The sequence below is a fragment of the Vespa mandarinia genome, chromosome 6 (assembly GCF_050613455.1).
Source record: "Vespa mandarinia isolate Hongniang chromosome 6, ASM5061345v1, whole genome shotgun sequence".
NCBI lineage: Eukaryota > Metazoa > Arthropoda > Insecta > Hymenoptera > Vespidae > Vespa > Vespa mandarinia.
Window position 1 is genome coordinate 9,226,757 of NC_140815.1, and position 21,511 is coordinate 9,248,267.

At 34.6% G+C, this 21,511-nt stretch overlaps 1 protein-coding gene across 44 annotated transcripts in view; it reads left to right on the top strand.

Annotated features, from left to right (window-relative positions):
• The window catches only part of bent (projectin protein bent), a 63,760-nt gene that overhangs the window by 9,235 nt on the left and 33,014 nt on the right, over window positions 1–21,511 (top strand). For 5 of the 44 annotated variants that reach the window (XM_085657928.1, XM_085657921.1, XM_085657918.1 and 2 more), the window contains exons 7-57: window positions 11–214; window positions 526–827; window positions 1,408–1,625; window positions 1,746–2,151; window positions 2,277–2,449; window positions 2,540–2,710; window positions 2,793–2,872; window positions 2,961–3,126; window positions 3,465–3,641; window positions 3,958–4,119; window positions 4,417–4,467; window positions 4,955–4,972; window positions 5,767–5,826; window positions 5,902–5,946; window positions 6,006–6,065; window positions 6,149–6,205; window positions 6,337–6,387; window positions 6,542–6,610; window positions 7,137–7,196; window positions 7,272–7,364; window positions 7,454–7,516; window positions 7,600–7,656; window positions 7,745–7,798; window positions 7,894–7,950; window positions 8,041–8,091; window positions 8,205–8,261; window positions 8,343–8,390; window positions 8,508–8,564; window positions 8,646–8,702; window positions 8,774–8,830; window positions 8,922–8,978; window positions 9,064–9,120; window positions 9,265–9,315; window positions 9,395–9,448; window positions 9,567–9,620; window positions 9,727–9,777; window positions 9,875–9,922; window positions 10,199–10,237; window positions 10,347–10,400; window positions 10,602–10,646; window positions 10,730–10,771; window positions 10,959–11,114; window positions 11,922–12,107; window positions 12,226–12,240; window positions 13,441–13,620; window positions 14,977–15,021; window positions 17,055–17,093; window positions 17,944–17,982; window positions 20,508–20,655; window positions 20,724–20,960; window positions 21,032–21,168. In XM_085657928.1, the coding sequence (XP_085514054.1) occupies window positions 11–214; window positions 526–827; window positions 1,408–1,625; window positions 1,746–2,151; window positions 2,277–2,449; window positions 2,540–2,710; window positions 2,793–2,872; window positions 2,961–3,126; window positions 3,465–3,641; window positions 3,958–4,119; window positions 4,417–4,467; window positions 4,955–4,972; window positions 5,767–5,826; window positions 5,902–5,946; window positions 6,006–6,065; window positions 6,149–6,205; window positions 6,337–6,387; window positions 6,542–6,610; window positions 7,137–7,196; window positions 7,272–7,364; window positions 7,454–7,516; window positions 7,600–7,656; window positions 7,745–7,798; window positions 7,894–7,950; window positions 8,041–8,091; window positions 8,205–8,261; window positions 8,343–8,390; window positions 8,508–8,564; window positions 8,646–8,702; window positions 8,774–8,830; window positions 8,922–8,978; window positions 9,064–9,120; window positions 9,265–9,315; window positions 9,395–9,448; window positions 9,567–9,620; window positions 9,727–9,777; window positions 9,875–9,922; window positions 10,199–10,237; window positions 10,347–10,400; window positions 10,602–10,646; window positions 10,730–10,771; window positions 10,959–11,114; window positions 11,922–12,107; window positions 12,226–12,240; window positions 13,441–13,620; window positions 14,977–15,021; window positions 17,055–17,093; window positions 17,944–17,982; window positions 20,508–20,655; window positions 20,724–20,960; window positions 21,032–21,168 (4,915 nt within the window). Of the gene's footprint in view, window positions 1–10; window positions 215–525; window positions 828–1,401; window positions 1,626–1,745; window positions 2,152–2,276; window positions 2,450–2,539; window positions 2,711–2,792; window positions 2,873–2,960; window positions 3,127–3,464; window positions 3,642–3,957; window positions 4,120–4,416; window positions 4,468–4,954; window positions 4,973–5,766; window positions 5,827–5,901; window positions 5,947–6,005; window positions 6,066–6,148; window positions 6,206–6,336; window positions 6,388–6,541; window positions 6,611–7,136; window positions 7,197–7,271; window positions 7,365–7,453; window positions 7,517–7,599; window positions 7,657–7,744; window positions 7,799–7,893; window positions 7,951–8,040; window positions 8,092–8,204; window positions 8,262–8,342; window positions 8,391–8,507; window positions 8,565–8,645; window positions 8,703–8,773; window positions 8,831–8,921; window positions 8,979–9,063; window positions 9,121–9,264; window positions 9,316–9,394; window positions 9,449–9,566; window positions 9,621–9,726; window positions 9,778–9,874; window positions 9,923–10,198; window positions 10,238–10,346; window positions 10,401–10,601; window positions 10,647–10,729; window positions 10,772–10,958; window positions 11,115–11,921; window positions 12,108–12,225; window positions 12,241–13,440; window positions 13,621–14,976; window positions 15,022–17,054; window positions 17,094–17,943; window positions 17,983–20,507; window positions 20,656–20,723; window positions 20,961–21,031; window positions 21,169–21,511 lie in introns of all 44 variants that reach the window. The other 39 variants (XM_085657937.1, XM_085657936.1, XM_085657940.1 and 36 more) reach the window with 36 other exon arrangements.

Below are 21,511 nucleotides of genomic sequence, written 5' to 3' on the forward strand. Positions count from 1 at the left end.
TAAAAAACAGGTACCATGGTAGCGATGAGGTCAGAGAAGGTGGGAGATACAAGATGTCGTTAGAACTCGATCAGAAGCTATATCATCTCGCGCGGCTAAGGATCGACAACGTAGCGAAGGAGGACGCAGGCGAGTACAGGGCCGTGGCAAAGAACAAGCATGGCCAGGGCGTGGCGACTATTAATTTGAACTTCGAGGGTGGTGACAAGCTCAAGTACGCATTGAATGTCTTATAACGCGCGTCAGCGTCTTAAGGCGCTTAAGGTTTATTATTCCATCGAGACGATGCCTTACATATATCTTCGCCGCGCTGCCCCGAAAGCTTTACTATCAATCGCTCATATTAGAATAATTCCGAGCGTATGACAGTATGATTATATTTTATAAAATTGTACGTTTAAATGTGAAAGCAGCGCGGTGAAGATTCGTCGGTGAAAGGAAATTGGAAGATTCTGTCGTTTCTTAAACCGGAAGCTGGCCGGGTATACATAGGGATTGCTTTCTCTGAAATGTCGATTTATACAGAATACCGGACGGTAAGCCACCACGATTCCCGAAGAAACCGACGATTCGCCAGGAGGGGGACATTCTGATAATGGAGTGCATCCTAGAGGCACATCCGGTACCGGATATAACTTGGTATCAAGGACAGAAAGCGATAACCGACAGTCGTCGCGTCAAGATGTCTCGCAAGGCAACCGGCAAGGACACCTATCTCCTCACATTAGAGATCATGAATCCTACCAAGGCCGACGGCGGGAATTATCGTTGCAACGCGTTTAACAACTTTGGCGAGAGTAACGCCAACATCTCCTTGAATTTCCAAGGCAAGTCCCTTTCGAAGGCCCGCCCGCATGGATAAAACGGAACAACGATAGGAGAGATCTCCTTCTCGTTTTCATTATCTCACACGATCCATCTTGCATGCACGCGAACCATAAACTTTTACTACGCGTCTCTTTACGCGCGTACGACCAAAGTTCGTGATATTTCTTTATCATTAGGATATATTCCTATTGTCCGATCCTTCATACTTCTGCACGTTAAAAAAGTCCTCATTCTGTTCCTTCGTGGTACGTACGTTGAATTAGGTGATAGAGGTGAGTAAACAAAGATGCAAACAGATCGTGAAGTCCTTGTACAATGGCTTCGTAACTAAGTGTGCCTAACTTGTAACGTCATCGAAATCGCTTTACATGTTGCTTCCTGAATGGCAACATGAACCGCGGTTTTTTGTTTATCTCATTTCGGTATATATACATATGTATGTATACATATACATACATATACATATATATGTGTATAAAATATACATATAAAAAAAAAACAAAAAAAAAAAAAGAAAAACCGAAATCCGAGGATGATCTTTAGCAAGTATATCTAATTATGGACCTTTCCAAGATACAGAAGAGAGTGCGGGTTTTGCGCCGTCATTCATCGAGAAGCCACGTATCATTCCGAACGAAAGTGGAACCCTAATCACGATGAAGTGCAAGTGCAAGGCGAAACCGAAGCCAGAAGTCACATGGTTCCGTGGCGCCAACGTAGTCAAAGAATCATCGAAAATTTCGATAAAGACGAAAACGGTCGAAGAAGATGTGTATGAGCTCATATTAGAAATTAAGGTCAGAGACGTTCCGTCCTCGTATCACTCTTCAACGATACTCACGTTATAGTAATTACATAGTATAGTTATGTAATATAGAAATACTAAATAAAAAATATTATTTGTATCATTTGTTTAGGATCCTGCGGCACCGGACGGTGGTACTTATAGGTGTCACGTACAAAACGAATTCGGCGAAAGTAACGCCAATCTAAATCTGAATATCGAGGCCGAGCCAGAACCAGAAGGGGATGGTCCAAGCTTCGTGGAGAAACCACGAATACAATCGCAGAACCAAGGTAAACTGGTTATTATGGATTGCAAAGTGAAAGCAAATCCAAAACCAGAGATAGTATGGACCCACGCTGGAAAAGTCATAAAAGAATCCTCCAAGATCTCCATTAGTATTGTCAAAGAAAAAGAAGATATTTATTACATCAAATTGACTCTGAGTGATCCTGGCCCTGAAGATTCCGGTCTTTACAAGTGTAATATCAAAAATAATCTTGGGGAGCTTAATGCCAATTTAACATTGAACGTTGAAAGTAAGTTTAATCGTTTTTTAATATATATGCATACATATATATATATATATATACATGCTAGCTTCGGTTCTTGACTTTGACTTTGTGAGACATATTGTATACCTTCGTTTTCTTCGTACTTTCAGTTATACCTGTAATTAAGGAAAAACCAAAGGTCGTAAAAATTGTAAAGAAGAAAACGGTAATAGTGGAATGTCACGTGCTTTCCAAATTTACACCAGAATGCACTTGGTTCAAAGAAACACAGGCTGTTAAGGAAGACACTAGACATAAATTACACGTTGAACAAGTTAAAGAAGTTAGTACCGTTTGGTGTACATTTGTGGCAAACGTATAATCAATTTTCTCCAAAATTATTCACTTTTCTAATCATAAATCTAATGTATAGGGAGAATTTGCTGTTAAATTAGAAATTGAACAAATGTCGAAAACTGACAAAGGTATATATAAATTGGTCGCACGTAATGAGAAGGGCGAAGCTACGTCCCAAGTGGTCGAAGTGACAGAAATAGTTGAAGAGGGTGAAAAACCACAAATTACCACTGGTCTCAAGTCGGCGGTAAATATTTTGCAAATTAATATTTCTATTGACTATTTACATTATTCTTATTGTGTTTTAATATGATTTACATTATCTGTAGACGATTGAGGAAGGTAAAACGGTCGAACTTATAGCAAGCCTCGCGCAACAAGATCGTAAAGTTACAGTCGTATGGTATAGGTAAATAATGACTATATTTGGATTTTATGCTCAAAAAGATGAAAATGAATTGAACGTTAAATAAAAATACTAATCTTATGCTACATAGAAATGCTCAAGTAGTCAAGGCCTCCAAAGACATTATGATATCTTTTAATGGCGTCGACATGAAGCTGACCATTACTTCTGCTACAACAGAATTATCTGGCACGTATAGGGTTGTCGTGAGTAACGAATATGGCAAGGACGAATCATCGGCTCATCTTCTCGTCAGGGTAAATAAATATGTTATATTTTATTATATCTGGGAAGTTAGGCCACTCTTGTCCTCCTCTTCTTTATCGTTTTCTGTAATGAATTTTGTGATATATTCTTTATCGTACCTTTACAAAATTCCTATATTCTTTCCAAGTGCATGACTTAAATGCAATGTTTTTAAAATTCATCCTCTTGTTATGAATTAGTCTATCGTGGATCAATCGTTTAAATATATTGTTGACTATCACGTTTGCCCATAAAATTAAGAATCCATCAGTGTAGACATTATATACGTCGAACCATGGTTGTGCTAATTCTCTACTATGTCGCATGCACGCCCTTTCCCTTATTATAGAAGAAGGAGGAAGAAAAGAAAGAAGAGGAAGAGGAAGAGAAAAAGAAGAAGAAGGTAGAAAAGAAAGAAGAAAAGAAGGAGGAAAAGAAGGAGGAAAAGAAGGAGGAGAAAATAGAAGAGAAGAAGGTAGCGAAAAAGGAAGAAAAGAAGGATGAAAAGATAGAAGAAGAAAAGAAGGTAGAACCGAATGATATGTTTCCCATGTTTCATGAATTTGATCGTAATTATTTCCTCCCCTATTCTCCCAAATTTGTATTCATTGTTTGTTGTTACTAATGCAACATCATTAATACATACACTATAAACAATAATAGAAGAGCTGAGAAACAGACATCTTTTTAATGAATAAATCGTGTAATGCTCATTCACACGAAATGTCTCTTACCAATCATTATTATAAAATCATATAATCTCTGAATGCATGTTCTGTTTCTCTCTTCTTCATTGGGACAATCTGGCTCTGTTGAAACTTTATCGTTTTACGACACGAAAGGTGGATAGTTCAGTATCCAGCAGTTATGAGGATGACGAAGATGATTTTTATGAGGATGAAACGATGGAGGAAGAAGAAGAGGATGTGGTGAGTGTAATCGAATCCAGCGTCACCGAGCCGATTGTCACAGAGCTACAATCAGAAAACTTTTCACAGATTGAGGTACACATACAAAAAAGTACACTCTCTACTCACGATTAACACATACACTCTCATATCTTTACAATATTTTTTAGCGTCATATTTACTTTGCCATATTATTGTTTCTTCATTCTATTGGATCTTTCATTCTATTCTATTACTTGTTTATTATATTTTCTAATTAACCCTTTTCTATTTCTTACTTTATTTTTATACATTCTCTGCCGTTACTTCAAAAGTATGACGCCTCTATATTTTTCGCAGTCACATTGTTCTAGATATAAATTTGTATTTTTTTTTTCAATTATTTTTTTCAAGGATATACCGGATTCAAAACCAAATGGTATCGACAGACCAAGTCTTAAGAAGGTACGATATAAATATTTTTTTTTTTTTTTTTTATATGGAGAAAATATCTTATAAACTTTTTTTAAACATTTGCCGATTTATGGGACAAATAATGTATGCAAAAATATGTAAACAAAAACTCATGACCTGTTTTCAGTCCTATATATTATGTCATCCATTATTTGTAGTTTTATCCCTGTGATGTAAACCCTCTTGCGTTTTACATAATTGTTTGTATCATTTGTGTTTGTCTTGTTCGAACAATGGGACATGGGTATAGTAAAAGCTTATTATTTTAAAATGCTTATACATATGCGATATAGAAATAGTACATAAAATAGTTCATCGAAAATATTTTTGTTACCTTATTACTATATGATATGATCAAGTAGAGTTCATTTAGCAATTATCTACTTTTATTTCAAGGACTATACAGTTCTATAGTTAACTCCTTCTGGTTCTTATGAATGATCACAATATGACAAACATTGTTACGCTTTTGTTTCAGAAAATGGAGATTATACAGGTGAGTGTAAAAGCTCGAACGCCAGGTTTTTGGTAATGTATTCGCTCGAATTACGCTTATAGAGAGACCTTTTTATTTAAGCTAGAAACTATATAACATGTACAGCTTTGAAGCTATTATTTACAATCTTCAAGAAATAAACGAGATAACGTGCGTTTGTCATTCTTATCTTTTACATCGTAATATAAGACATATATTTATCAGGTTGTTTTTACAGAACATTTTACGTTATTGAAATTTTTTCTTTACATTTTAGCGTACTAACGACTATCGCTTTTATTTTTTCAGCTTCATAACACATATATTTATATTTATTTGCTTATTATTATTTATTTGCTTATAATGTAAATTGCTTTTTCAGTGATGCCTATTCGTGTTCTTATAATTTGTAGGTATTTGAAATATCATAGCGCAACAAATCGAAGCAATTATTTAAATATTGTACACTTTCCTATATCCTTTTACGCAGAAGCTGGGTTTTGAGTGTGTATCATATGTGCAAGTCCCCTAAATTTTTTGTTTAAATCCTTGAAATTTATCAATAGTGCATGTTATTTCGCTATCTATCAAGTGAGAGTAAAATGAATGAATAAGCTTCATGAATATACTTAAAAATTTTCCTTCATTTTGATCGTAATACATTAAAAACAATATAGTCGCATAATATTAATTTTGATTGGATAATTCAAAGAATATAAACTTTTAAATCAAGTCCCATTTTATTCTCACTGTAATAAAATATGTACGATTGACAGCATATTTAAATATAAATATGTGTGTCTTATGAAACACAGAAAGAAGAAGAAACATTCAATAATGTAGAAAAGGTCGAAGAGAAGAAAAAATCGATTAAGGTAAAAATAATTGCATATAAATTATTAATTATATATGTACATATATAAATTATTTATTATATTTATAAATTGTAGAAGAAACCTGACGAAAAAATTGAAGATAAAAAGGAGGCCGAAGCTGTAAGTACAATTAGATATCTTTTATTGAACATACTACATATCACAAATTTCATTTACAGAAGAAGATCATTAAGAAGAAAGAACCTGAACCTACTAGCCGTAAGCAGTCTATTAGCAGGGTTGGTATTTTGTGTATTTTAAAATATAGAAAAGAAATGATGACACGTAGCGTATATTTTTATGTCATTCGTTATTGTTTCAGGTGGAAGCTTTGCGAACGGAAAGCCGTCGTAGCTCTTTAGTTATAACTCAAGAACAGGTATGAAATATTTTTATATCAAGAACAGGTATAAAGTATTTATTCACATACATCTTACATCGTTAATTGAATTCATTCGTTCATGAAACGGTAGCCTTATGTTATACACATTTTTTTATTCACACGTACAGATAACAGAAGATGGTTCTACATCACCACAACGTCGTGTTTCTATACAAAAGGTACACGATACATACCGATGCACATATCGATCTTGTAATTTTTCACAACACAACGTATACACAAGTTTTATTAATCGAGGGAAAACAGAGCAAATAATCAAATCTGTTTTATAATCTGTGCTCTATTATATTAATCGATATTAAATTGTTATAGACTGAAGAGGAAATCAAGACGGAAAGTAGAAGATCTTCGATCATCGAGAAGAAGGCTACCGTTGAAAAGGTAAAAGTTACTCCTTATAGTATTATTCGTTTATTAATCTAGTGAATAACAATAAGTAATATAGATAGATGTTAGCATGTCGACTTTATGTCGTTAAAATTTTTATCGTTTTTGATTTATTTCTATTTCACTATTATTTGCGACAATTGGGTAAGTTTCATATGTTTGATCTTCTAACGTTCGACATAAGGGAAATTTTTTAATATTTGTGAATAACACTTTGTCGATATTTAATATATTTTATGTATAAATATATAGAGAAATATACGAAATATACGAAATGGCAATTATGTGAAATATGAAAAGGTACAATATTTCGCTAGTATATTTTTCTTGATGATTTTTTAGAAAAATGAATCAAGTATAAGATTAAAAAAATCTGCTTTCACATTTCTTGACGATCGGGCAAAGGTACACAACACACACACACGCACACACCTTTTACGTGTACATTTGCATATGTTAAAACTTATTTATTTATTTATTTATTTTTTTTAATATATTTTTGTTTGAATTGGGTGTTTAGAAAAGTGCAGAAACTCCAGGAATAAAAGATACATTTTCCAGACCTATTGACAATGAAAAGGTACACATATAAATAAGTTGATCGACGGTACAACAATGTCATACGATAGCGGATTAAACCTAGATCTATTTGTAGGATGAACCAATCTCGAAACACACGATTCGAACTCAAAATTCTCCACAAATGAAAATTAGGCCACACGTAAATGAACACGATAACGAAATTGAGGTACATAATACGCAAATTGATCGAAAAATAGTTATTTTCTTATAATTTACAATAATCTATGTATATCGCGTTAAATCAACAAATTTTAGGATATATGGGCACCAAAACCTGATTCGAAGTCTCGCGAATCGAAACGCAGTACAAATGACGAGGTATCAAATTTATTGTATTAATATTGCAAGAATTAAATTAAAATTGAGAATTAAATTGACAAATATCACAAATCGAATTTTAGAGTATTCCGAAATTGCCAGAGAGGTTCAGCGAACCTAATCCTGACCACGAAATTAAGGTATAGAATATATGTCAGAATTAGATAATACATGAAATATCTTTTTATTTATTACCTGTTATTTTTACATTAATGTAAACGTCTTTAGGATATATGGGCGGCGAAATCAGATACGCCAGTCGTGAGACAGACTAAAACTCAGGTATACGGCACAATGCACACAGTTAGAACATGTATTATAATTTATGGGTCGTATAATGCAGAATCATTAATCAGTTGTTACGGCTTGCGTTTTAGGACACGCCAAAATCATCCATACAATTACATAAACCAGAATCTGAGGATGAAATAGAGGTACCCGATAACCACGACATTTATATAACACTCGCCATGTGTATACTTAGGACACACTGTATTTTTAATTTTAAACGTGTATAATTTTAGGATATATGGGCATCAAAACCTGAATCTGATAATTTTAATAGAAAAAATCAGGTAGACGATATGTTATTTTTATGTTTTTGTTTTTTCTCAATAATTATTTTTTCAATAATTTTTTTAACACACATTTTTAGCAGTGATTAAGTAGACACAATGCATTCTTTTAGGACATATCGAGATCATCCTACGCACCACATACACCTAAATCCAGTAGAGACATTAAGGTATCACATGTTACACTTGAGAATTTGCAAATTATTACAAAGTACGGTACATAATTTATACACGAGAACAAACAATTTTAGGATATAAAGCAACCAAAGACAGAACAAAATATTGCTGGAAAAGTTAAGGTATACATTGTACTATACTCGCTTTTATCAGCACTTAAATTTTTATTTAATTTTATATGTTTTTCGAAAGGATACATATACGTATTTAAAATAGCTTTAAATGCATACAAATTTTAGACTGTACCACGAGCGACACTCAAACGCGATTCATCTTCAAGCAACGATGATATAGAGGTACATCAACGCGATAGATTTTATTTCACGACAGATTTATTTTTATTTATTTATTATTTTTATTTATCTCTATTATTTCAGGACATATGGGCAACTATGCCTGAAACTCAAACACAAAAGTCCGATATAAAAGATAAGGTACAATACATTCACACACGCAATTAGTATTATGCATTCACATAGATGATTTACATTACACTATGTTTTAGGACAAACCAAAATATACATTGAAAATAAATTCGCGCGAGCCTCCTAAAGATCCTAAAGTATATGTATATATTGTATATTACGCTCATTACATTGTCTGACACATATAATATTACAATGTACACTGACATATGTTGTAAATAATTTTAGGATTCATCACCACCGAAAATCGCAACACCCAAAGATAAACTTGATAAAAGGGACGAGGTATTGCGAAATAATTTCATACGGTACACTTATACTCATACATTATGCTTGTAGTATAAATGATTACGAAAATATCTCGTTTTAGGAATCTTCAGAAACTGTTACTAAATTGCGCCCGCTCAAGCCCGCGAACAAAATTAAGGTACACAATCGTATGACAAATCTATCCAATACTCACACAGACAATACTTCTTACAAACCTTCGTAAATTGTCATATACAAATGTTTTATTTTAATCTTCATAAGAAAATTTTTTACTTTTATACTTAGAACTTTGTGGTTTCAGGACGAAGAAATTAAAACTAGTATAACTGCCATTGATAAGAAAAAACCTGAGGTACACATATACAATACATATACGATACATACGCTACGTCATGTTTTTTGTTTTACTCAACATGTTTGTATTTTTCTAGACGAAACAAGACACAAAACAAAAAATTGACACACAATCACCAGCAGAACCCAAGGTACACACGTCACGATACACGAATTTTGCTTTTATACTGATAAACAATTTTTCATGATAAAGTTTACAAAAATATATATACTAACGTTTTTCATGCATACACATTAAACGATTTTTAGGAGGAATCGAAAATTAAAACAAAAAGTGTACCGAGTAAATTGTTGGATACTAAGGTACATTTTGACTAAAAAACACTCAGGTTTTATTTCGATTGCCTTGAATTTATGATAAAAGAAAAAAAAAAACAAAGTCTAATGTAATTGTTGCATTCATTCGTAGGTTGAAACCAAAGCGAAAGCTAAGACATTAACCAAACCTGAGGAAGCGAAGGTACACACATTGAACGCATATACAGTTAAATAGTATATTAGATCTTGTAGTTGATTTTTCGTTAGATACATATGGTATTTAAATGATGTTTTTTTAGAAAGAGGAACCTAAATCCATTATTGAAAAACGCGACGCGAAACCTAAGGTATATAAATACTTACAATATATTCGTTCATTTACACGCATCATACGCCTCATCACATAACAGAGCAGACATTCGAAGTACATTAAACAAAAATGATATATCGTTCGTTTCATGCACTTATATCATAACGCATTTCATTCTTTTTCAGCGATCCCATCTTATTGTCATTTCAATAATTTGTAATTACATTATATTCTCATCCATAATATACTACTACAAAGTAGAAAATATTTACAAATTAAAAATCGTATATTAAAGTTAATGAATACTTTTTAGGAGGAACCAAAAGCCACATTAAAACCAGAAGAAACCAAGGTACACACAACAAACACTCAGTACATTAAATTACATAGAAAAATGCTTTATACACAATGGATGAAATACTAAAAGTTCCCGATATTATTACAATGAAATTTCTTTTTAGAAAGAAGAACCCGTCGATAAACGTAAAACACTCGGCAAACCCGAGGAACCCAAGGTACATAAGTCGCTCACATTCAAGCATAAATAACAATCAGATAATGCATTTCATTACACGCTTATATAATCACAACAAAATAGAACACGTATCGCGATATTTATAAGATATTATTTGCATACGTATTTTTAAATATGTAGTCTTTTTGTAATGATTTCATGTTTATAAATTATTCATGGGATGTTCTGTCTGTGTTTACAGAAGGAGGAACAAGAGAGAAAACTCAGTCTCAAGCAAAGTATTAAAGTATGTATATCACGTATGCGATATATGAATGTAATATAAGGAAAGTTTGTACTATAATAAAAATTCTTCTTTACTTTTTATAGATCGAAGAAGAAAAGAAGTCTTTGAACAAAGTCGAACTCAAGGTGAGTGTTTGGTTTTTTAATGAGTGAAAATCTTTATTATTATTATCAGTATACACAAAATTATTGAATAACAAACCTTAAAATACACATAACGTAACAATATTGGAATTTGATAATCGGTAGTCATAAAAACGTATAAAATATCGTAAACTATCATTCGCAATTATCACAAATATTTCGAATACAGCCAAAGGAAATCCAAGGCACTGAAGCGAAACCAAAACTACGTAGGCCACCAAAACAAGAAGTTAAAACCGATAATTTTCAAATGATACAACTCAAACCAGTTGCAAGAGATGCGTCAAAGCCTCAGAAGGCTACAAATGGCACTATTGAGTTGAAGGTATCCTTGCACACAGGAATCTCAGCATCTCTCTCTCTTTCTCTCTCTCTCTCTCTCTCTCTCTCTCTCTCTCTCTCTCTCTCTCTTTCGTTTAAATCCTCTAGTGCTAAACAAATTGATCTGAATATTCTCTTCTTCTTTGTTCTTTCTTTCTTGTAATTAAAAATGTTATAACTTCAAAAAAATATTCTGTGACTCACAATATTGACTCACAGCATTCTTAGAATGGACTTGTACACCTTCATACTTTATATACTTTACTCTATCTCTTTTCTATGTCTTTCTCTTTATGTCAGTTTTAATACTGATGCCTCTTATTCTCTATGGACTTTAACTTATCCTTTCTATGTTACACACCTTCAATGCATCTTACAAAAAGTCTACTAAACTCGATCTATATGTTTATAAAATATTTTTCTGCTTTGATATTTCTAATTTTCTACAGCTTGTTCTTGAAGGATGAACTTTCCTGTTAAATTCTAACGTATATGTTCTATCTGTAAATAACAGTATGTGTATATCACAATTATGCAAGGTTTTCTTAAAATTTCGAACTTTCCAAACTTATAAAATTAATTAAGAAAGCATATCGAAAAGGTAAGATAAAACTGATTCCGTAATAATATATGTAAACTTACACTTCCTTTGGATGTAATTAATTCTACGTTTATAATCTACACATCGGACTGCTCTTTCTACTCTTCATCTCACACTTGTCATTGATAACACACTACCCGCATTATATTAATTTATCTTAACTCGTATAAAAATTAAGGATGATTTTGTTTTGAATTTTGCAACGTATAGAAAGTCGAAAAGACAGAGAAGCAAGAGGCAAAGAAAGGGAAAGTTACAAAAGGGAGGAAGGAAAGCAGCTATGAACTTCCAGAAATTCCTGATTACGAGAGGCCAGTCCTTGAGAAACCTCAAGAGTTCGATTTCGGTGAACGTGTAGCTCGCGATAAAACAAAATTGGATAGACCGGCGACACAGGTAAGAAAATGGTCGATCGACGTCAAATTTCATGAAAAATTAAATGTTGTTAATCTTGTTGTCTTATTTTCTTTTTTCTTTTTTTTTTATGTTTCTTTTTCATGACTCCGTGGGACAGAAATTTGAGTCGAAGGTGAGTAATGAAATTGACTTTTCATTTCTTAAGGATACATGATAACCAGATAAGATCACGTCCATTCGAATAAGAGAACAAAAATAGGTATTTTCAAAGTAGAGACAATTTCAACACTTTCTTCAATTTTAGATAAAGAATGTCTAGACTTGTACAGTAAGTAGAATCATCCCACTAGATCGCGAAAAGCGTATAAATTCAATGATGATTAAAATTTTAAGAAGAAGATTTACAGCTTGGCAGATTTATGTAGGAATGTTCATTCCCGTAGGCGTATGTACGTCCTGCCTGAGAACGGTGAGAAAAAAAAAGCGATTAGTGAAATTGGATAGCAAAGGTCGTTTCCGTAATTAGCTCGGGCATCGCGATTCCATCGAATTAAATGAAATTGAATAAAAGCATGTATTTCGTTCGCGATCGTTCGGTCGTACGGTCGACGTACGATATGTCAACGGTGACACAGAATCCTGTTTGGCGCAGGTTGCCAGAGAGCCTTCGTCATATTTTCCGATCTCGTAAATGTCCGAAGGGCGTAACGCGCGACGACGACACAAATACTCGGATGGCACAGTCGCCGTTACATCTACGTAATAATAATCACAATTAAAACGACTCGATTTTGCGCGAGGTAATAATCATCCAAGTCTCAAGAATCTCTCGTTTCGGTTTCCCTTGGCAACCAATGAATGTCTCTCATCCATGTGAAGAGAAATCCGAGGGAGAGGGCAAGAGATGTAATTCTTTTGGCAAATAACTCGTCGTATGTCACCATCCCTCGCGTAGATCTTCCTCGTTTTTATTCGTGAAAAGGAGGATGGAGAAAACATCGATCGCTATTTTCGGTTTTATTGCATTCGTATCTCGGTCGAGACACCTTTCTCAACTGAGGTTCCCCTATCGAATAAAGAGATCAGTCGTAATCTCCTTACGATCGAGATTGCATTAAATCGCTTACTTTACTGCTTCTCGGAAGATAGACTTTCGCTCCTAAAGAGTTTTTCATTTGAGAAAAACGGTAACGTTTATCTATACTATCGGAAACATTTATCATTTTGTGCAAATTTGAAACTTCCTTTTTCTCTCTCTCTCTCTCTCTCTCTCTCTCTCTCTCTCTCCCCCCTTGTCTCTATATTTATCGTAGCGTTTACTCGTGCGCTTTCCCCATCGAAGCAAACGTGAAAACTTGATTCATCATTGCAGCCAAAATTGCCAGAGATCAAAGCACCGGAGGCACCAAAGATCGAAGTTATTAAAGACGTAACACCGACAGGAAGTAGGAAGGGATCTTTGATACCAGGAAGTGGTTCGACCAGTCGACGTGGTTCTCTCATACCACCCGAAGAATTGGGTCGTAGACCTAGCCTGATCATCAGTGACGAGGTATGCTACGAAAGAAATCGTAATTTGATCCTCAAGGTATATCGACTGCTGTATAGAAAACAAAAAGGACCAACTTGAGAGGTGCAACAGTTGCTTTTCTTAGATTCGCGTATCTGATACGCGCGACATATTTTTACTCGTCAAGGATCATTTATTAAAAATGCTATAATACTGTTGCACGTCTTTAGATTCGTACGACCGAATGATTTACTTCAAAACGATTAGCATCAAACGACAACATCAAGAGCTGTTAACGAATCTTTGTTTCATCAAGAACTTCGATAATTAGAATCATTTTGTCAAAATGCCAGATAAACTTACTTGATATTTAAGTAATGACTAGAACGATTCTAAAAATATCTGCATTCACGAGCGTGCTTATTCTGGATAGAATTATTCACATTACTCATTAATGTTTTTAGTACCGAAAATATGTTCCGAACTATAATTAGTCAGGAAATAATCCTTTCTCGAGCTTAAACGTTTTGAAATAGATCGGTCTGTCATCCAAACGATATTCTTTCAAGTTCGTTGCGCCGTCGAAGTTATCCGTTCGATATTTTTAAATATAAAGTTTCCTTTGAAAAAGAATCAGACGATCGATACAGGACGAAAGATAGTTGGAATGAAAAAGCGTAAAAAAGAAAACTTGTGAGAATGTCGGTTGTACGTCCTAAAAAAAAATGTTAGAAAAATGCTGATATAAGATGCTAGGTGAACGAGTAGGTAGATGACTAGCTACAGCTGGTTAGCTCTAGATTTTTTTGAGTTTTTTTTCCTGAGTTCCGTAGAAATATTCGTTATATTTAGCGATCCTACCCATGATGATATTAGCAATAGATATCCATAGACGTAAAGTCCCAACGAGTTTCTGTGAAAGTGTCTTTAGAAGGTCAGCAGGAGTGTGCGTTATTTTTAGTGTCAGCAAAGCGTGAAATTTAGATTAGCTACCTGTTCGTGAAAAGTCCATGTACCCAGCTTCTGATGCACCAACCATCGCTCCTCTTCCAACGCCTGTCCTTGATTTGCTAAACACACAAAGCAACCAACTATATTACTATTCCAAGATAAGAAGGAAGCAAATTGAAGATTTCAGTAAGGAGTAAGAGAAAATAAAATCGACGATATCGTACCAACGTTGGAAAACTATCCGAGGAGTACGTTCTTGTAAACGGCCCGATTTCCGAAGATGGCTCATCTCGAGGATCATTCTATATTTCATTCTATATTTCATTATCGATTAAAATATATAAACGAGAAAATAATACATGTACACATAGCTATGCTCACACACACAACACTACAGGCACATTTAGCTGACAAGAACACAGTAGTAAACAACAATTTGGTCCATAGGAGAATAGGAAGCTGCGGCCCGGCGAGGTAGTGGACGAGCGCAAGGTGAGAAAAGTCTCTAAAAGTGAAGGAGCGAATGCCTCGTCTGCAACCTTACTCAACTACCAATGCATTTCTTCTACTTTTATTCCACTTTTGACTCACATATTCTCTTACACAATTTCATCGGAATGACGGACGAAAAAAATTATGCGTTTAATCGATCAGACTCTTCAAATTATCGACATCGTCTATGAATCTTTTACGAATTTTTCTTTATTACATTTGTAATATTGCATCGATCGGTATCACCTAATGGCATACTTCATTTTTTTCGTCCGCATGTGCCTGCTCACTACTACTATTTATTGTTTAATATTTATTCGCTATGAACGTATTTCACACTACATTATTCGCAAGCATGCGTACGTCGACGTAAGAAAGCTGGGAGATTTGAATAGCCATTTGATTTGTAACGTCGAATACTATGATTACGTCGATGGAATGCAAGCATGCAGTTGTAGAGTAAGGATTCCTGTTATAATACCTGTCGTCGGGAAGAAGCATTTGATTCTTTTCTTTTTTTCTTTCTTTTTCTTTCTTTTTTTTTCTTTTTTTTTTTTTTTTTTTTTTTTTTACATAGATCCGACGATCCATGAGACGGAATCTTTACTCTCGAATAACTTTATTTCGATATGTTGTCGTAATGATTATAAGCTAAACTATTGACCAACGTATAAAATGCACCTGCACCTGGCACGGATCTGCTGCCTGAACCGAGTCTGTGTGCACTACAAACTCGATAATAATGACACTTACTATTAAAAAAATTAATATAATAATAACAATCAACGAAAGAAAGAGAATTGAAAAGGACGAGGCGTGTCCGGTAAATTCACTGACAACGACTATCGATCATTCTTTTGCAAGGTTTCGAATTTCTTTTGGCTAAAGAACCTATGCTAACACTTTAACTCGTAGATCAAATGTCTTGGCAAGCATTGTCTGCAAAAGACACTCATTGGCGTTAACGAATGTTTAGGACGTACAAGAAACAGCGACGATATGTGAATCATGTCATCTTGTAAATATCTTGTAGTAAGAATGCGTTCACGCGAGAAAAACACTTGTTACATTTTGTTCGCTGCAAAGACTTGTCGCTATTAATTCCGAACTGATCAGGAGGAAGGACGAATGATGATTTCTCTGAGATATCATCGTCTATTATGTGTGCAAGACTTGGATATTAATCTCTCTCTCTCTCTCTCTCTCGCGTGCGCGCGCGCACATATTTTCTCTTTCACAAATATTATATATCAGATTTATTCGAGATCAATTTTTCAGGTTCTCGCCAGACACGCCTCGTACTTGCACGAGCCCTCCCCTCGAACGTAAAGGATTCAATTATTTTCATCTCTTAACGAATGAAATTATATTAGAGCGAAATGCGTTCGAGGAAGAAGGCATCCGAAATCGTGACGGATCGTCCGATGATCGCCTGTAGGCGTTACTATGTGAATGCGAATATATATCACTGATTTTTAACTGCACTTATTTCGGAATAGCGTACGTTTGATAGTGTCGACTCTAATGGCGACTCTATGGTAAGACCGAGCCTCGAAAGCAATAATGACCTTGTGTTTGTCTAAAACAAATCTATATCCTTCGTCCTTTCGTCTATGTCCGTTCCTCGAGAGGTATCATTTGATTCATGGTTCCTTTTTTTCTCTTTTCTTTTATTGTGCCGTCTTTTTCCGTTTCTTCTCTTCTATCTATTTGCTTGTTTGTTCGTATTTATACGTACGCAAACACTATACTTTCTATCGATTCCTTCGATCTTTTCTCGCATCGGTTATCGAATATTATTATCGATTTCCAATGACTCACGATAAATTCTCGACGATAATTTCAACATAGACATTCACATAAAAACGCTCGATGTACTTTACGCATCGCCTACGTAGTAGAATTTTTATAAAGACATGATCGGAGAAGGATCTTAGTCGATAACATTCGGAAGAAAGGAGAAAGAAAGTTTTTTTTCTAACGCGACAAATTTTTCGCCAAAAGCTCATGTCCGCATCTATGATTTTTTACAGTTGGGAAAGTTACGACCCGGGGAGGTGTTGGACGCTAAGGTGAGATTTGTGTTCGCTATAACACAAAGCTTACCTACCAAGTACCATCACCTGCAACATTTTACAACTTTATCGTTTTACAGCTGCACTGTTTCTTATTCCTATTGTTTCTCACCTTGCCCAATTCTCTTTGAGCCCTGCCCTATACTTTATGTATTTTATTTCTTATTCTTCGCAATCTTCATCCCTTCGATTGAATTTTTATCGATAAATCATGGATCACTCCGTCCGGCGATCAAATTATTTTACATATCTTTCATCGTTTAACGATGCCGATCATTTCTATTGAATCCATTGATCAAAGAAATTAGAATGTCGTTTTCCTTAAAGAGTCGTTGATTGATCGCCACGCGAACGTGATTCCGTTTCTTAAATGTACATGCTCAGCTTAACGACAAATCACTCAAAGTACTCAAACAAAATAATGAAGTTTCAAGTAACAATGACAACTAAAAACAAGCCCAATGGCACAAGCCCTTGCCGCCCCAAGCCCGCGCCCCTTGCAAGAAGTAACGACACGTTATCACGAGACGACAATAATGATAATAATAATAATTTTGTAACCTTTTTTAGCTAAATTTTTTGGGGCTGATATACTATCGTTGCCGCTGCTACCGCATTCTTACGCTATCATCCGCAACCCCCGACAGATACAATTTTTAGGATATCGACGATATTATGATATTTCATCATATTGCTGTCTTCTTTTTTTTCTTTCTACTATTGTTTGGACAGGCTACGATACGTGACGATCGACTATGGCCCACCGACCAGATTACAAGCCCGCCTCATTGATCTTTCTTACTATCTCTATCTCTACATTTTTTTATTTTTCATGCACCACGAACAGAATAAGTACGGGCGCCGAGGCGAACTGCAGAACAAAGAGGTTAGCACCAAATTCGTCGTGAATATGTCGCGCACGTTATCTCGAATAGAGTTTTCCTTTTATTTCCCTTTTCTCTTTTTTTTCTTTTCTCTTTTTTTTCCTTTTTTTATCTCTTCCATTGATGGGTGTTACAAGTTAGAAAATCATTTATGTGCCTGTTTATAAAAATATTTATATATATATATATATATATTTTTTTTTATATATATATTAATCTTTAGAAAGAGCATCATAAAATGGTCTTTGTTGGACTTCGTTCTTTGTCGAGATCGAACGAAATGAAAAAATAATCGCGAAGGTTCCAACGTAATGCAACCAACGCGAATGCACGTTCGTCCGACTAAATACGGAGTCTTACTACTGCGCTAAACAGATCGTTCTGCCCGCTGTACAGATACTGCTTAATTCGAGCGAATACATCTATGTATTTAATTCCTTGAGAAAATTGGATAACAGTAATGGTGGTAAGCTAGCTTTTTTTAGTACCTTGTTTGACTTTGTTTTTCTTTGTATCACGTTGAAAGCGTGTATATATATATACATATATACATATATATATATATATATATATATATATGTGTGTATATATACATTTGCATTTACATTTACAAGTGTTTCCGATTTTCGTAAAATCCGATGTCGAATGATGTACCACCATTAGTGATTCAAGTAGCAATAAAATCGTGTCACTTTATTGTACATAGAAATTTGCTGCTTGATTTAGTATGAGTATATGTGTAAAATAAAAACAATTTTTCGTGTATATTCGTTAAGTACAGGTGTAAGAATAATTTTCGTGCTCACACTACGTGTTCATCGTTTACTTGTTGGCATTAGATCTAGTTGAAAGCCTTCTGATCATCGATATACATAATATTTGCCACGGACAAGGCGTTTACGATCAGCAATATCGATCGGCGATATAGTTCTTTACCAATATTTCTTTTCGACAATAAAATTAATATGTTTTCGTCTTGGCCGTGGTTTGTAAATATGATTTATCTTATCTCTTTGTGAATAATCTTAATTGTACGATTTATTGGTAGATGACTTTAGAACTACAAATTGTTTGTCATCCTCATTGGAACCTGAGAAAACCATTTGGTATACTAAAAGATACTCCCAACGTAGAAAGTGGTAAAATAACATCGTATCTTAAAGTTTAGCCCGTTTCTCGAATTTATCTTTCCTCATTTTTTTTCTCATCTCTGTTATCTCCTTTATCTAACAATCAACGACGAAATATTATGAATTATTTGGACGTTCATAAATTATTTGACGATCTATCGACGATATACTTTTAACCAATTAATTCAATTTTTTAACCATATCCCATGGAAACAGAACTCACTCAAATATAAAACAAATCCTTTTAGCTTTTAGATAATATCAGCGATTTAATAAATGAACATAAAGCGAGCGCGTTGACAGCAGCTTGTTTTTCTTTGCATATATCATTATCAATGAATGAATTTATTGTCAGTCTATCAAATCTAATTACCTAAAATAAATTATGGCGTATTGACTGAGTGATCTTTTGGATTATTCTTTCCTTCATCGCTTACAGTGGAATTTAGGTTCTTCAGAATCAAACTATCCTTTGCTTTTTTCTTTCTCTTTTGCTTTTCCTTTCTCTCTCTCTCTCTGTCTCTATTTCTCTCTCTCTCTCTCTCTCTCTCTCTCTCTCTCTCTCTCTCTCTCTCTCTCTCTCTCTCTCTCTCTCTCTGTCTCTATCAGTACGCCAAATCATCGAGAAAATCACATGTATATTCTATCATGTTTCACGAATAATTTCATATGATATATTCCTCTAATATAACGTTTATCATTCATATATCATGCGTGTTTAGGAGACATCATGATCTCCGGAAACATATAAATATGTAAGCATATAGAAACCATATCATTACATACTCCAAGTGTGTCCAATCACCTGTGTCGATTAATATGTTCCAAATATATTCATCTGTCGGCTTCATGAATTCAAGAATTTTGACGAGTTTCTTGAAGATATTGTTGCTGTAAAATAAATGTAGTAGGATCATTCGATGAGTCATTAAATTTTAATAATCGACTTTAATCGTCGATCTGTTTAATGAAATCAATCGATCGATCATACTTTTTGCATTCGCCACAATTCACTTCCCTTTGTATATTATTCCTATTGTGCTAATAGAGGCATCCTGGTAGAGGATGAGTATACTAGTGTCACTAACGGATTGTACTCACTTATGTGACTAACGTGTAGACATTAAAAGCTTACTTAACAATGTGACTTATTGCCGTGACTAAATTGTATCTAATTGTATATAATGTCAAATAATTATGATGCGAATTCGTATGGTTATCTGTCATTCTAATCTATCATTAATGATTTTATTCGTAATATTTGACAAGTCTTAACAGATCATTGTACGAAATCGCGCACTTTATGCCTACGATAAAGCTTGGTAGAACTATTACTATTGGCTAATATTCTCGCGATAAATTAAATCAATGATATAATCAATGAATGATGAATCCAGAGGCGTCGTCCAAGCACGGACGTAAGAAGACCCAGCGTGGCGGACCTCGAGAATAAAATCAATCAACCTAGTACACCTCTTCGAGATGTTGGACCACCAGGACCACCGCAAATCGTTGATGTCCAGGAATCATACTCCGCCGTCGAAGGTAATGTCTTTTTTTTATTATTAACGTCAATAACAAAGGAACGTTCTTACTGTCTTATATTATAATAGATTCGACGGCGTACCTCACCGTTGCGGTGGAGGGTACGCCTGCGCCAACCTTCAAGTTTTACAAGGGCATCACCGAGATCATCGAAGGTGGCCGTTTCAAGTTCCTCACGGATACGGAAACCAATACGATCACCCTCTGTATGAGGAAAACAAAGCCCAACGATGAAGGCACTTACAAAATAGTCGTTAGCAATATCCACGGAGAGGATTCTGCCGAGATGCAGCTTTACGTATCTGGTAAGTATTATTTAAATAGATATAAAATTGTCTATATTACCTATGTGTATTATACGATAAATTTTCTTCAGACGCCAGTGGCATGGATTTCCGTGCAATGTTGAAAAAGAGAAAATATCAAAAGTGGGCGAGAGAGGAAGCGGAACAGGAGAAGGTAGATTTGAAGGAAGTGGAGAAACCTATGCCGGCTTTGAAGAAAGTAGAGAAGGTAATAATTCTTATTTTTCATTGCACATTACATTCTAATACTATGGTATCTTGGTATATAATTATACTATGCAATTCTTCTATACGAGTATAGAAATTTGTCACACACGTGCACCATTTCATTGTAATTAGCTAAAAAAAAAAAAAAAAAAAACAAAAAACATTGCATCGTGCCGATGTGAAATTGTACAATAACACGTCACTAACACAGCTCGGTGCACGAGACGAATATTGAATGAATTATGCATCGTTGTTGTCAACACATCGTTCCAAGCTGCCGATTCGTTTTTTTTGGAGCAAGCATTGGTTGACGGCAATGAAGGCAAGTACGAAGGGTAGCTTGG